The 14592-nt window shown below is 38.3% G+C and overlaps 1 protein-coding gene across 2 annotated transcripts in view; it reads left to right on the forward strand.

Annotated features, from left to right (window-relative positions):
- The window catches only part of NSUN7 (NOP2/Sun RNA methyltransferase family member 7), a 48741-nt gene that overhangs the window by 5444 nt on the left and 28705 nt on the right, over nt 1-14592 (forward strand). For both annotated transcript variants that reach the window (XM_069593945.1, XM_069593944.1), the window contains exons 3-4: nt 9289-9347; nt 9726-9856. In XM_069593945.1, the coding sequence (XP_069450046.1) occupies nt 9289-9347; nt 9726-9856 (190 nt within the window). The remainder of the gene's footprint in view (nt 1-9288; nt 9348-9725; nt 9857-14592) is intronic.

A 14592-nucleotide genomic window follows, 5' to 3' on the forward strand; every position in this document is an offset into this window, starting at 1 on the left:
TATCCTGTTAGTTTCAGGTTACAGCTAAATTACTCAGTTACTGATTTTTTCAGATTATATTCCATTAGAGGTTATTACAAGATATTGAGTATAGTTTCCTATGCTATACAATTAATTTTGTAACTTATCTATTTTATTTATAGTAGTTAATCCCTGTTACTCCCATATTCCTATTTTGTCCCTCCTTTCCTTTCTTTCCCCTTTAGTAACCGTAAGTTTGTTTTCTATGTGATTCTGTTTCAGTTTTGTATATAGATTTATTTGCATTATTTTTAAATTCTACATATAAGTGATAGCTTATTTGTATTTCTCTGACTTCACTAAGTATAGTGTTCTATAGTTCCATCCATGTTGGTGCAAATGGCAGTAACATTCATTCTTTTTTATGACAGTAATATTCTGTTGTGTATATATATAAATATATATATTCCACATCTTAAGTCAGTCATCTATTGATGGGCACTTGGGTTCTTTCCATGTCTTGGCTGTTGTAAATAGTGCTGCTGTGAACATTGAAGTGTGTGTATTTTTTTTAAAATGTTAAAAACTTTTATTTATTTGTTTGATTGAGCTGGGTGTTAGTTTTGGCATGTGGGATCTTTGAAATTTGTTGCGGCATGTGAACTCTTCTTAGTTGTGACATGTGGGATCTAGTTCCCTGACCAGGGATCAAACCCAGGCTCCCTGTATTGGGAGCACAGAGTCTTAGCCATTGGATACCAGAGAGGTCCCTGGAGTGCATGTATCATTTTGAATTAGAGTTTTTGCCCTTTCTGAATATATACCCAGGAGTGGGATTACTGACGATATGAATTTTTTTTTTTAAGGAGCCTCCGTATGATTTTCAATAGTGGCTACAACAATTTGCATTCCCACCAATAGTATACAAGGGTTCCCTTTTCTCCACACCCTCTCCAGCATTTGTAATGTGTAGACTTTTTGATGATAGTCATTCTGACTGATGTGAGGTGATATCTTATTGTAGTTTGATTTGCATTTCTGTAATGATTAGTGAAGTTGAGCATCTTTTCGTGTGCCTGTTGGCCATCTGTATATCTTCTTTGGAGAAATGTCTATTTAGGTCTTCTGCCCTGTTTTGATTGGGTTGTTTGTTTTTTTGCTACCTGTTGTATGAGCTCTTTGTATATTTTGAATATGAAGCCCTTGCTGGTCACATTTTTTACAAATCTTTTCTCCCATTCCATAGGTTGTGTTTTTGTTTGGTGAATGGTTTCCTTTGCTGTACAAAAGCTTTTGACCAGTTAGGTCTCATTTCTTTTTTTTGGCCTGGGGAGATTGACTTAAGAAAATATTGCTACGTTTTATGTCCAAAAATGTTTTGTCTTAGTTCTCTTTTAGGAGTTTTATGGTGTCATGTGTGGTATTTAGGTCTTTAAGCCATTTTGAATTTATTTTTATGGATGGTGCTGTAATTTTATTGATAGAAATAGCTGTCCAGTTTTTCTAACACTGCTTGCTGAAGAGGCTGTCTTTTCTCCATTGTATAGTCTTGCCTTTGTCAGCTTAGATGAGCTGACAGTAGGTATGTGGGTTTATTTCTGGATTGTCTATTCCATTCCACTTATCTTTATGTCTGTTTTTGTGCTAATACTATGCTACTTTGGTTACTGTGGTTTTGTAGTATAGTCTGAAATCTGGTAGGGATATACCTTCAGCTTTGTTCTTTTTCCTTAGGATTGCTTTGGCAGTTCTGGGCCTTTTGTGGTTCCATATACATTTTAGGATTATTTGTTCTAGTTCTTTAAAAATGTCATGGGTATTTTGATAGGGATTGCATTAAATCTGTGCAGTGCTTTAGGTAGACTGACCACTTACTTTAGCAATACTAATTCTTCCAATCCAAGAGCATGGACTATCATTCTATGTCTTTGAATTATCTTCAGTTTCCTTTATCAGTGTTTGTAATTTTCAATGTATAGGTCTTTCACCTCCTTGTTTAAGTTTATTCCTGGCTGTTTTTAATGCAATAAATGAGATAACTTTTTAAAAAGAACCTTTCTTTTTCATCGTGTAAAGAACTACAATAAATTTATATATTTGGCTACCTTGCTGAATTCATTTATTAATTGTAATAGTTTTTGTGTGAAGACTCTAGGGTTCTCCATGTAGAATATCATATTATATCCAAATAGTGACAGTTTTACTGCTTCCCTTCCAGTTTGAATACATTTTGATTTGTTTATTTGGCTGTGTTGGGTCTTTGTTGCTGCATGCAGGATCTTCATTGCATCATGGGGAACTTTTGTGTGGCACACAGACTCTCTAGTTGTGGCTCAAAACCTTAGTTGCTCTGTGGCATGTGGGATCTTAGTTCCCTGACCAAGGATTGAACCCACGCTCCCTGCACTAGAAGCAGATTCTCAACAATTGGACCATCAAGGAAGTCTTAATTTCATTGTTGAACTCATTGGGTTTTTAGTAGCATGTTGTTTAGTTTCCATATGTTCATTTTTTTTCAATTTTTCTTCCTGTGATTGATTTCTGGTTTCATAGAATTTCGGTCATAAAAGCTGCTTGAAATAGTTTCTACCCTTTTAAATTCATTGAGTCTTGTTTTACGACTTAGTATGTGATCTATTCTAGATAATGTTCCATGTGTCCTTGAAAAGAATCTGTCTTCTGGTTTTTTGGATATAGTGTTTTGTAGATATCAGTTAAGTTCAAATGACTGTGTCATTTAGAACCTCTGTTGCCTTACTGAGTTTTTTCTCTGAATAATCTGTCTATTGATGTCAGTGGGGTGTTAAGGTCCTTTATTATTGTATTATCGTCATGGAGTGTTAAGGTCTATTATTATTGTATTATTGTTAGTTTCTCCCTTTATGTCTGTTAGTATTTCTTTTTAATGTATATTTAGGTGCTTCTCTATTGGAGGCATTTATGTTAACAAGCATGTTATCTTCTTGCACTGATCCCTTTATCATTATATAATGCCCTTCTTTGCTTTTCTTTATGGGCTTTGTTTTAAAATCTATTTTGTCTGATGTGAATATGGCTACCCCTGCTTCCTTATTGTTTTCCGTTTTCTTGAGCTATCTATTTTTTATCTCTTCCTTTTTGGTCTGTGTATGTCTTTCACCCTGAAGTGAGTCTCATATAGGCAGCATATTGCAGGTTCTTGGTTTTGTTTTGTCTTTCCATTCAATCTGCCACTGTGTGTCTTTTGATTGAAGCATTAGTCCATTGACATTTGAGGTAATACTGGGTATGTGTGTACCAATTGCCATATAATCCTTGTTTTTCAGTTCGTGTAGTTCTGTTTCTTTTGTTTGTTTGTTTCTTTTTCCTTTTGTGGTTTGATAATTTTCTTTTGTGGTATGCTTGATTTCCTTTATATTCTTTTCAAATACACTGTTGTATATTTTTGATTTGTGGTTATCATGGAGCTCAAGTACGTTAACTCAAAGCTATATCTCCTGGCTTTAAGATGATAGTCATCCAATTTGAAACACACTGTAAAAGATCTACATACTGCCATCGCCCACGTTTTGTGATTTTGATGTCCTATTTTACATCGTTATGCATATCCTTTAACTGTTAATTGTAGTTATAACTTTTTTTTTTTTTTACAATTTTTGATTCTGTTTTGATCTATGTACCCTCCAAAATCACTGCAGATGGTGACTGCAGCCATGAAATTAAAAGATGCTTGCTCCTTGGAAGAAAAGCTATGACCAACCTAGACAGCGTATTAAAAAGCAGAGACATCACTTTACCAAAAAAGGTCCGTCTAGTCAAAGCTATGGTTTTTCCAGTAGTCATGTATGGATGTGAGAGTTGTACTACAAAGAAAGCTGAGCACTGAAGAATTGATGCTTTTGAACTGTGGTGTTGGAGAAGACTCTTAAGAGTGCCTTGGACTGCAAGGAGATCCAACCAGTCCATCCTAAAGAAATCAGTCCTGAATATTCATTGGAAGGACTGATGCTGAAGCTGAAACTCCAGTACTTTGGCCACCTGATGTGAAGAACTGATTCATTGGAAAAGACCTTGATACTGGGAAAGATTGAAGGTGGGAGGAGAAGGGGACAACAGAGGATGAGATGGTTGGATGGCATCACCGACATGAGGGACATGAGTTTGAGTAGGCTTCGGGAGTTGGTGATGGACAGGGAAGCCTGGCGTGCTGCAATCCATGAGGTCGCAAAGAGTTGGACATGACAGAACAACTGAACTGAAGTGATGATCAATCCTTTTATATATTTGCCTATCCTATTGTGTTTTTCCTTGTCCTATAAATTCTTTGTTTCTTTTCTTAGAGAATATCCTTCAATATTTCTTTTCAGTTCAGTTCAGTTGCTCAATTGTGTCCAACTCTGCGACTCCATGAATTTGCAGCACGCCAGGCCTCCCTGTCCATCACCGCCTCCTGGAGTTCACTCGGACTCATGTCCATTGAGTCAGTGATGCCATCCAGCCATCTCATCCTCTGTCGTCCCCTTCTCCTCCTGCCCCCAATCCTTCCCAGCATCAGAGTCTTTTCCAGTGAGTCAACTCTTCACATGAGGTGGCCAGAGTACTAGAGTTTCAGCTTCAGCATCATTCCTTCCAAAGAACACCCAGGACTAATCTCCTTTAGAATGGACTGGTTGGATCTCCTTGCAGTCCAAGGGACTCTCAAGAGTCTTCTCCAACACCACAGTTCAAAAGCATCAAAAGGGAAATGGGGTTCCCTTTTCTCACAGTCCAACTCTCACATCCATACATGACTACTGGAAAAACCATAGCCTTGTCTAGACGGACATTTGTTGGCAAAGTAATGTCTCTACTTTTGAATATGCCATCTAGGTTGGTCATAACTTTCCTTCCAAGGAGTAAGCGTCTTTTAATTTCATGACTGTAGTCACCATCTGCAGCGATTTTGGAGACCAAAAAAATAAAGTCTGACACTGTTTCCACTGTTTCCCCATTTATTTCCCATGAAGTAATGGGACGAGATGCCATGATCTTAGTTTTCTGAATGTGGGTAGGTTTAATATTGCTGAATTCTTTTAGTTTTTGCTTGTGAGAAACTTCTCTTCTATTTTAAATGATAATCTTGCTGGGTAGAGTATCCTAGCTTGCAGGTTTTTCCCTTTCAGCACTTTGAATCTATCATGCCACTCATTTCTGACCTTCAGGGTTTTCTGCAGAGAAATCTACTGATAGTGATAATGGGGTTCCCTTATAACTGACTCTTTGTTTTCCTCTTGCTATCTTTAGAATTCTTTCTTTATCTTTAAATTTGTCGTTTTAGGGAATTCCCTGGCAGTTGAGTTTTTAGGACTTGGCACTTTTACTGCTGTGGCCTGGGTTTAATCTCTGGTTGGGGAACTGAGATCCTGCGAGCTATGTGGCACAGCCAAATAAGATAAAATAAATTCATCATTTTAATTATGATATGTCTTGGTATGGGTCTCTTTGGGTTCATCTTGTTTGGGACCTTCTGTCCTTCTTGTACTTGGTATCTGTTTTCTTCTTTAGGATTTGGAAGTTTTCATCCATAGCTTCTTCAAATGCACTTTCAATTGTTGTTCTCTTTTCTTTCTATAACACCTATTATGTGTCCGTTGTCATGTTTGAAATCATCTCGTAGATCTCATATGTTGCATTTGTTCTTTCATTGTCTTTCTGTCTGCTCTTCTCATTTAGTGATTTCCATGATTCTATCCTCCAAGTCACTTATTTGTTCTGTGGCATTTACTCTGCTATTCATTGGTTCTAGATTTGTTTTTCATCTTGACAATTATATTGTCTATTTTTTATCGGTCCATCTTTATAGTTTCTAGTTCATTGTTTGGTGATGTGCATTTCTATCGACACTCTTAATACCATTAGCGTTTTATTATCTCCTTTTTGAACTCAGGGTCTAGCAGACTGATGAGCTCTATTTTACTATTTGTTCCCCTTGTTGTGAGTATGATTGGTATTGTGGTGTCCAGAGCCTGTACTGCATGTGAAGCAGGGTGTCCTCTCCGTTCCGTGGCTGTCACTGCCCTGTCAGGGGTGGGGTCTGCTCCCCACTTGGAGTGGTAGAGCTGAAGATTGTGCTACACTGAATCTCTGCACCAGTCTCACTCCAGGCTGTGGCGTGGAGTGAATGGGGCCATGATATTCACCCTTTTGGATTGGGAAGTGCCGCTGTCCAGTTATGTAGAGCTCTTTCTTGCTAACTTGGTTTTATAGCCGTTCTTCTGCCAGTTTTCAGTTAGTTTGCTGTGGGAATTGTTCCACATATAGAAGTTATTTCAGTGTGTTTATGGGGAGAGGTGAGATCCACATCTTTCTACTCTACCATCTTATTCCCTTTCAGCCTTGGCATTCTTGAAATGTAAGTTTTAGAAGTGAATTATATAAAGTAGATCACTGAAGGAAACACTATGAACACATAATAAAAACAGAGAAGGAGAACCTGGGGGAAAGACAAAAGAAGAAACATCTTCCATCTTTCTTCCAGGATGGGAGGGATGATCAGACAGACTGTGTGAGTTTTAGGGGTCCTATAAATAGCACCCCTCTTACACCTGGGGCTTCCTTGGTGGCTCAAATGGTAAAGAACCTGCCTGCAATTCAAGAGACCTGGGTTCAGTCTCTGGGGTCGGGAAGATTCCCTGCAGAAGGAAATGGCGGCCCACTGCAGGACTCTTGCCTGGAGAATTCCATGGACAGAGGAGCCTGGTGGGCTACAGTCTATAGGATTGCAAAGAGTTGGACATGATTGAGCAACTAGCATTTACTTTCTTACACCTGAGTTTGTAACCAGTAGAGAGAGAAAAAAAATGTTCAGGGACATGGCTTTAGATTGTCAGTCAAGGCAGGCTTGTGAAATACTTTAGAAGTAGAACTAGAACTTTCCATCTAATCCAGACACAGCTGAAGAAATGCAGGTCCCTCCACCCAACTCACAAGGCACATGGCAGAGAGCAGTCTAGAATGCACACCCACCTTCTGCAGAAACACTGGCACACAAAGAGTGGAAGGGTAAGGAGTAAGATATGCCCCATCCTTTCTTCCAATTTCACTAACTAAATAAACTCAATTTTCCTTTCATGTAGAGTGATGAGTAGGTAGGGAGAGAGTCTAGGAGTGTTTCTCTAGGGAAGGCCTTCTACATTGGAAACATGAGGAATGAGGATTGAGTTCCCTTCAAGAGACTAAAGAGAAGTTTTGAATTAGTGGGAGATGAGGGATAATTGGAGCTATTGTGCTGAACTAGGATAGGTAAATTTTGCAATCTTCAAAAAGTCCTGATAACTCCGTCGTTAGCAGTGTGTTTTATTTAGCCAGTGTGGTGTGTTGTAAGAGTAAGTACAGGAAAGGCAGCATAATGTGGTGAGAATGCATTTGTGTATCACACTGCCTGGGTTTGACTCCCTGATCTGCCGCTTGCTGTGTGACCCTGAACATATTACTTAACCACCCTGTGCCTCATTTCCTAATCTATAAAATGGGGATAATGATGGTACCTAATTCATAGGATTGTTTGAGAGGGTTAAATGAATTAATATATAGAAAGCATTTTAGAACAATGTGTATCACATAGAAAGCACTATCTAAAATACACATTATTAGAGACTTACCTGGTGATCCAGTGTTTAAGATTCTGTGCTTCCAATGCAGGGGGCATCTGTTTGATCCCTGGTCAGGGAACTAAGATCCCACATGCATGGCCCACACAAAGAGTATACATAATTAATGTTCATATTGCTGTGTGAGAATATTATTTAAACTGTAGATATATAAAGGCAGTGCATTCTGCGCAATTGACAAGAGCTCTAAGGAAAAAATGCAGTGTTGGCAAAATCAAATGTTCTGTCTTCTTTTCCTTCATTCTGCCTCTCCTATTTTTTAGGAGTCCAGTAACTCCACTGCTCAAAGTTCTACAGCCTATGCAGGTCTCCTGTGTTAGCAGGCCTTCATTCTTATGATGACTGTATTTTCTATGACAAAAATTGGGACCCATGCTGAGAAACTATGAAGTAGATAGGATTTGGTTTGCAAGTACTAAGAGTGTGAATCTATAAACTTCATTTTCCTCATAAGTGAAATGGGGATATTGCCTTGTACAATACAGCCATAATTGGTGACTAAAACGTGGATAATGATACCTGAAAGATTTCCTGTGAAAACTGGAGTCTGTTCTCCCAAATTTGTCACTTCTTATTAGTTTTCCCATCCCCTAGATAAAAACTGAAATCCAATGTGTACTGTGTATGTAGGAGGTGTTCCACAAACGCTGATGAATTGAAGCTATACAAGCTTTCTGTTAACTGATTAAAGCATTTGTTATATGACGTGTATATTTAGTTAAGTCATTATAACTCATGTGCCCTGTGGAGGTTTCAAAATATGTCCATATGTTTTTACTTAATACCTTTGTAATTATGCCTGTGACCAGAATGCAGTCTCATCCTGGATCTTTACACGGGTAACTCCTTGTCATTTGGGTCTTAGAGTAAGTGTCATCTTATCAGTGTCTTCACTAGTGAGTTTTATCAAATATTTAAATAAGAAATAACACCAATTTACTTCAAATTATTCCAGAAACTAGAAGAAGAGGGGATATTTCCCACAAATTTTATAAGGCCAACATAACCCTGATTTTATAAGGCCAACAGTGACAAATATATTATGAAGAGAAAATTATAGACCAATATCCTTCATGAACATACACATAGAACAAAAGTCCTAAATAAAATGTTAGCAAATTGAATTCAACAGTACATAAAAGGATAAGACATTATTAATTAGATCTTCTTTAATGTTTTTCAAGGATATAAAGATTGAAATTCCTTTATTACTACCTCAGCTATTCAGATAATGCTCCTTTGACTATGATTCCATGTGGAGCCTGGGCTTTCCTGGTGGCTCAGTGGTAAAGAATCTACTTACCAGCGCAGGAGATGTGAGTTCGATCCCTCATCTGGGAGATCCCCTGGAGGAGGGCATGCCAGCCCACTCCAGTATTCTTGCCCAGGGAAATCCCATGGGCCGAGGAGCCTGGTGGGCTACAGTCTGTGGGGTTGCAAAGAGTCGGACACAACTTAGCAAGTAAACAATAGACAACAACAACACCATGTGGAGCCTGGGTCACAGGGGTCTAGGATTCATAAAGATTACAAATATTTCATTATGCCATTGTAATTTGGGTCTTTTATCAAGAACTAAGGTATATTTTGGATATGAAAGTAAAAGTATTTTGCAATATTGGCTAAAGTGTATTTTGATTCCAAAGTTTTCATTTTCAGCTTTGGTGTTTTCATAACAGACATTTTCTTTGTTTTGCAGATCAAGATATTTTGGAAACTATATTAATAGACAGCTATATCTTCCCAAGTACCACAATAGTAAGTGTATAACTTTTATATAATTAGCTGTCACATGAGTGTTATTTAGAAAGTACTAAAAATAAGCCTTGGGATTTAAATAACAAGTTTGTTTAATGCTAAGACCTCTTCAAAACACAGCCTTAACTCTTTCCTACTTCCAAGGTTCTAATAGAGATCCTACCCCTTTCATTTCAGTGAACATGCCAGAAATTGTCCTTTTTGAAATTTATTTTTTACTGAATTTTTTTCTAGTTTGCAGTCCTTTTCTATCTCCCAGTTTAATCAGATGATGTGAAAATAGTCATACTCCTGCTCTCTTGAAAAATAATGGAATGGGAAATACTGCTGTTAGATATTCTTTGTATTCTATTCCTTCTCTGTGTTTCCCCTTGGTAGCCAGATCATTTGAACAGTCTTATCATTGTGATGCTATATGATTTCCAAGACAGAAAATTTCAAGCTCGTCTCCTTTCTGGTAACGAAGAGTCTATAGCAGAAGTTCTAGAAGTGGAGAACCTTCTTAACAGGTAACTGTAAAGGTTAAAAGGATGTTTTACATGAATTCGTTATTAGTATTTCACTGGTGAAATAGTATACAGTATAATGTGTGGATAAGTGTTAAAATTTTATAGAGAAAATATATACAAGTTCATAAGTTTTCTTGAGTTCCTTTAAAAACAGATCTTGAACAAAGTAAATAGTCTACTTAAATTCAAGTTGTTTTGAAAGCTTGAATTATAAGATCCAATTTGTAAGTATTTGGAAAATCATGAAAAATTCCTGACAATTTTTAGCACATATATAACTTACACTTCATTTGAAACAGCTATTATTTATTTACTTGGCTTTGTTTACAGCTCTTAAACTAACATGTATCAAACAAGAAAATTCCAATTAGATAAGAACCCACCACTTTGCCAAATTGAAAAAAGAATCTACAGCTTTTACAACTTAATGTCAGTAGTTAAGAGCAAAACTAACATATTTAAAATTTGTTTTCCTTTTACCCTAAATATCAGCAGAAGCCTAGCATGAGGACAGTAATAGCACCTACCTGAAAAGGTGGTTGGGAGAACTAATTAAAGTAATGTATGTAAAATGCTGAGCTAGGAGCCAGACACATAGTACATGATAGTAGATGGTCATTCATTAAATGCTACTGTTGTTAGGGCTGCAGGATCCTAGTTCCCCAACCAGGGATGGAACCCATGCCCCCTACTGTGGAAATGCAGTGTCTTCACTGAACCAGCAGGGAAGTCTCCTATGCTCTTAAGCCTTAATAGAAAGCACAACATAGCAAACAACAACAATCCTGTAGGAAGATGTTTACCTGGTGAATAATCTGAAACAGTTATCATATCTCATTTTATATTGTTATGGAAAACTCAGTTTCATTTTGAAGGTTGAGACCAAAAGAGTCACTGAATGGAGTTATAGTATCAATCACTATTACAAGAAGCTCTTTACATAACAATTCTTCCAAGTGAATATTGTTACCGACCTGTATTTTTACTCAGAGGAAAACTGAAGCACAGACATGTTAAAGGAACCTGTCTAATGCCATAGAGCTAGAAAGAGAAGTGCCAGAATTCAAATTCAGGAAGGCTCTCTAGAGAACTTCCCTGTAGCTCAAATGGTAAGGAATCTGCCTGCAGTGCAGGAGACCCAGGTTCAATCCATGGGTCGGGAAGATCCTCTGGAGAAGGGAATGGCAATCCACTCCAGTATTCTTGCCTGGAGAATTCCAAGGACAGAGGAGCCTGGTGGGCTACAGTCCACAGGGTCCCAAAGAGTCAGACAGGACTGAGTGACTAACACTTACACTTTCACTTCAGAGCTCAAGATTTAACCATTTATATGCTACTGTTCCTTCCACTTAAGATAGTGAATCTTGGGTAAAGTATGCTAGACGATGACAGATATGACATAGTAATAGGTCAGTTGTAGCCATGAGAAATTTGGGGATGGAGAAAAGCAAAAGCAATTGAATGTATGTACCTTAGATATGCAAGGATCTTGCTCCTGTTTACTACATAGATTCCTGGGCAACCACTTCACCCCCCCATACCCGTACTAGGCAACCTGCCTCTGAGGATGGGTACTCAGGATGGGTGCAGATACACTGGAGAAAAAGTGGTGGGGCAGTGTGCTTTGGGACAAGCTCTGCGTTTCAGCTTTCCTGAACTGCTTTCAGTTTCCGTTTGTCTTAGGACTAAGGAGGTTTTCGTGGAAGTCTCAACTTAGTGTGCGTAATGAGAGCTGCGGTTAGGCTAAAGCGGCCAGGAAAGCCACAGAGCTCTAACTAAGTAAGAAAGACCAGACTGTGGTTTCAGCAGCAGCAGATTCTTAGCTGAGAACGCTAGCAAGGCAGGTAGGAAATAGGGCAAGCAAAGAGGCCAGAAGAGCCAGAAGATATTATTGTCTAAGGTTCCTGATTCCTTAGATTTTTACCTTTCCTTGTAATACATACTGTGCTACCTCCTGCTGGAGGAGGTTATCTGGTTACATTCCTGTCAGTGCAACAGAAACTACCCGAACCAATCAGGCTTCATAAAATACAGATCTTATTCCCACATTAGTAAGTTATTTTATATCCAATACATGCTATGCTCAATTCATAATATGTTATAGGAGAAATGTGTGTATTTAGTGGTTGAATTGAAGAGAATAGTAGTGTAATATACTGGTATAGGGATAACACTGAGAAAATCCATGTATAATTAGAAAGATAATGCTAAGAAAATACATGTATAAAGATAACCTAGAAGGTTTTAATCAAGAATCAGAGCTTTCAAGTAATAGAAGCTATTTTCAGTTAACGTGAGCAAAAATGGAAAATGTTCTTAAATAGATCCTAGAATGTCTCATGCAATTCGAAGACTCAGGAAGAGGAGGAAATCAGGAACTGGAAAGACGTCAGGATTTTCTTTGTCTCTTTACCTTTTAATTTCTGCTTCTCTCTTAATATCTGCTTCATTCTCCTTTTCTCTCCTGATCTGCCTTCTCTGTTTCTAGCCTACAAGGAAAAAGCCTTACTGCTGCACCCCAAGTCTTAAGCTTACTTGTTACACTTGTATGTTAGTTTCTTCATTTAGATTAATTTATTATCTCTACACCCAGTTCTAAATTCTACCCCCTTCCAGGGAACTTGATTGGCTCCTCGTGGGTCAAGTGTATTCCCTTGGGCCAGTCCTCCATAGCTAATGGAGTAGAATTTTGAACTCAGAATGTTGGAGGCCAACCTCTATAGACCATCTGGGCCTTGGGGCTGGGCAGTATTGTCCCCAGGGCAGTAGAATCATTTTAAGCTTGAAGTATACCTTAGTATGTTTCTACCAAGACGATGAAGACTAATTTTAAGAGATGATAGAAGAAGCAGTTATTTAACAAGAAACTGAATGAGGATCATTTTCTCCTTATAAAAATTGTGTTTGATCTTTGTTGTTGTCTGTACCAGAGATCCTTGTGTTTTATCACTCTGTATACCAACTGGTATCTTTTTCTTTGTTTGTTCATGGCTCTAGGGATAGAATCTAAGATGAACCTATTATCATTCATTTGTTTATTATTTTTGGCTGTGCTGGGTCTTTGTTGCTGCATGGGCTACTCTTTAGCTGCCGTCCTCAGGCTTCTTATTTTGATGGCTTATCGTGGTGGCTTCTCTTGTTGTGGAACACAGGCTCTAGGGTGCTCAGGCTTCAGTAGTTGTGGCTCATGGGCTCAGTAATTGCAGTTCTTGAGCTCTAGAGCACAGGCTTAACAGTTGTGGTATGTGGGTTTAGTTGTTCTGTGGCATGTGGGATCTTCCTAGATCAGGGATGAACCTGTGTCTCCTGCATTGGCAGGCAGGTTCTTTACTGCTGAGCTACCAGGGAAGCCCTATCTTTTTGATATATGCAAGGGCTTTAAGAATTCATTTCTTGTACAAATGCAGCTATCTTTGAAATAGTGTGACTGGATTAAATAAAAGGAGACCACAGCTTCTTCCTTTCTTTCTCTGCATGCTTCATACTAGCCCAAGAATCTGATTCTGCCAAATAATTTGTTGGACTTTGGTGAGGCAAAGCTAGAAAATGCACGGTGAAATTAGAAAATGGGCAGTGAAAGACTGGAGAAGCAACAGGAGAGGAAAAACTGAGTAGCCCTTCCTCCCAAATCACCCAAAACTATCCTATTACAGTCAAGGCACCACCAGCTTCTTAGATATTACCCTTGATTCTTCTTTCCTGCCCTCCCCGGTGCCCTTGCCATACCTATTACATCAAGTTCTGTAACTCCAGTTGGAAGCCATATGCTGAATGTGTCTACTTGTTTCCATTCCACTCCTACTATCCAAACCCAAGCTATTTATAATCTGTCCCTTGGACTACTGTGATAGCTTCTTTATTTCCTGCCTGTAACTCTTTTTTCACAATCTCTTCCATAGATAAACTGATCTTTTAAAAATGTAGTTATATAGTCATGACAGAGTGTCTTGGATCAAACTTATTCATTCCTCCTACAAATAACTGTGCGTGCCAAGTCGCTTCAGTTGTGTCCAACTCTTTGCGACCCTATGGACTGTAGCCTGTCAGGCTCCTCTGTCCATGGCCTTCTCCAGGCAAGAACACTGGAGTGGGTTGCCTTTTCCTTCTCCAGAGGATCTTCCAGACCCAGGGGTGAACCCATATCTCTTCCATCTCCTGCATTGGCTGGCGTGTTCTTTACCACTAGTGGCCACCTGGGAAGCCCTTATAAATGACTAGATGGGCAAAATATATGAGGCAAAGATTTTGGACATTAGACAAAAAGCAGCACAGAAATTTAATCCTTGAGAAAATGAAAACAAATGAGGTGAGCCCTAGAATAGTCCTGGCTTTATGCTTATAGGTGCTTTCCAACTGCTGTGCAGGAAGGATGATCTCTAGAGAAAACTGTAGTCTTACTAAATTAAGAAAACAGAGACCAGAGTTTGGATATGATCATTTTTCTTCTTGATTTTATTAATGTGGTAAGGTTATTTACCTTGAGTGATTCATGAATGTTAAAACCATTTTTAACTTTCATGGATTTGGGGGATAAATCACATTTGCTTAGATATTCCTTTTCTTCTATTCCCAGTTTTCTTATTCACATAATACTTAGAGTTTCTCATTTGCCAAAATGCTTCTGAACACTTGTTCATGGGGTTTTATCTCTCATATTCTTTCCACCCCTTCTTTAGAAACTCTTAGCCCATTTTACTTACTTAGTGAATATTGTGAAACAGTTCTCAGTATAATGT

This window comes from Ovis canadensis, chromosome 6 (assembly GCF_042477335.2).
Source record: "Ovis canadensis isolate MfBH-ARS-UI-01 breed Bighorn chromosome 6, ARS-UI_OviCan_v2, whole genome shotgun sequence".
Lineage (NCBI taxonomy): Eukaryota > Metazoa > Chordata > Mammalia > Artiodactyla > Bovidae > Ovis > Ovis canadensis.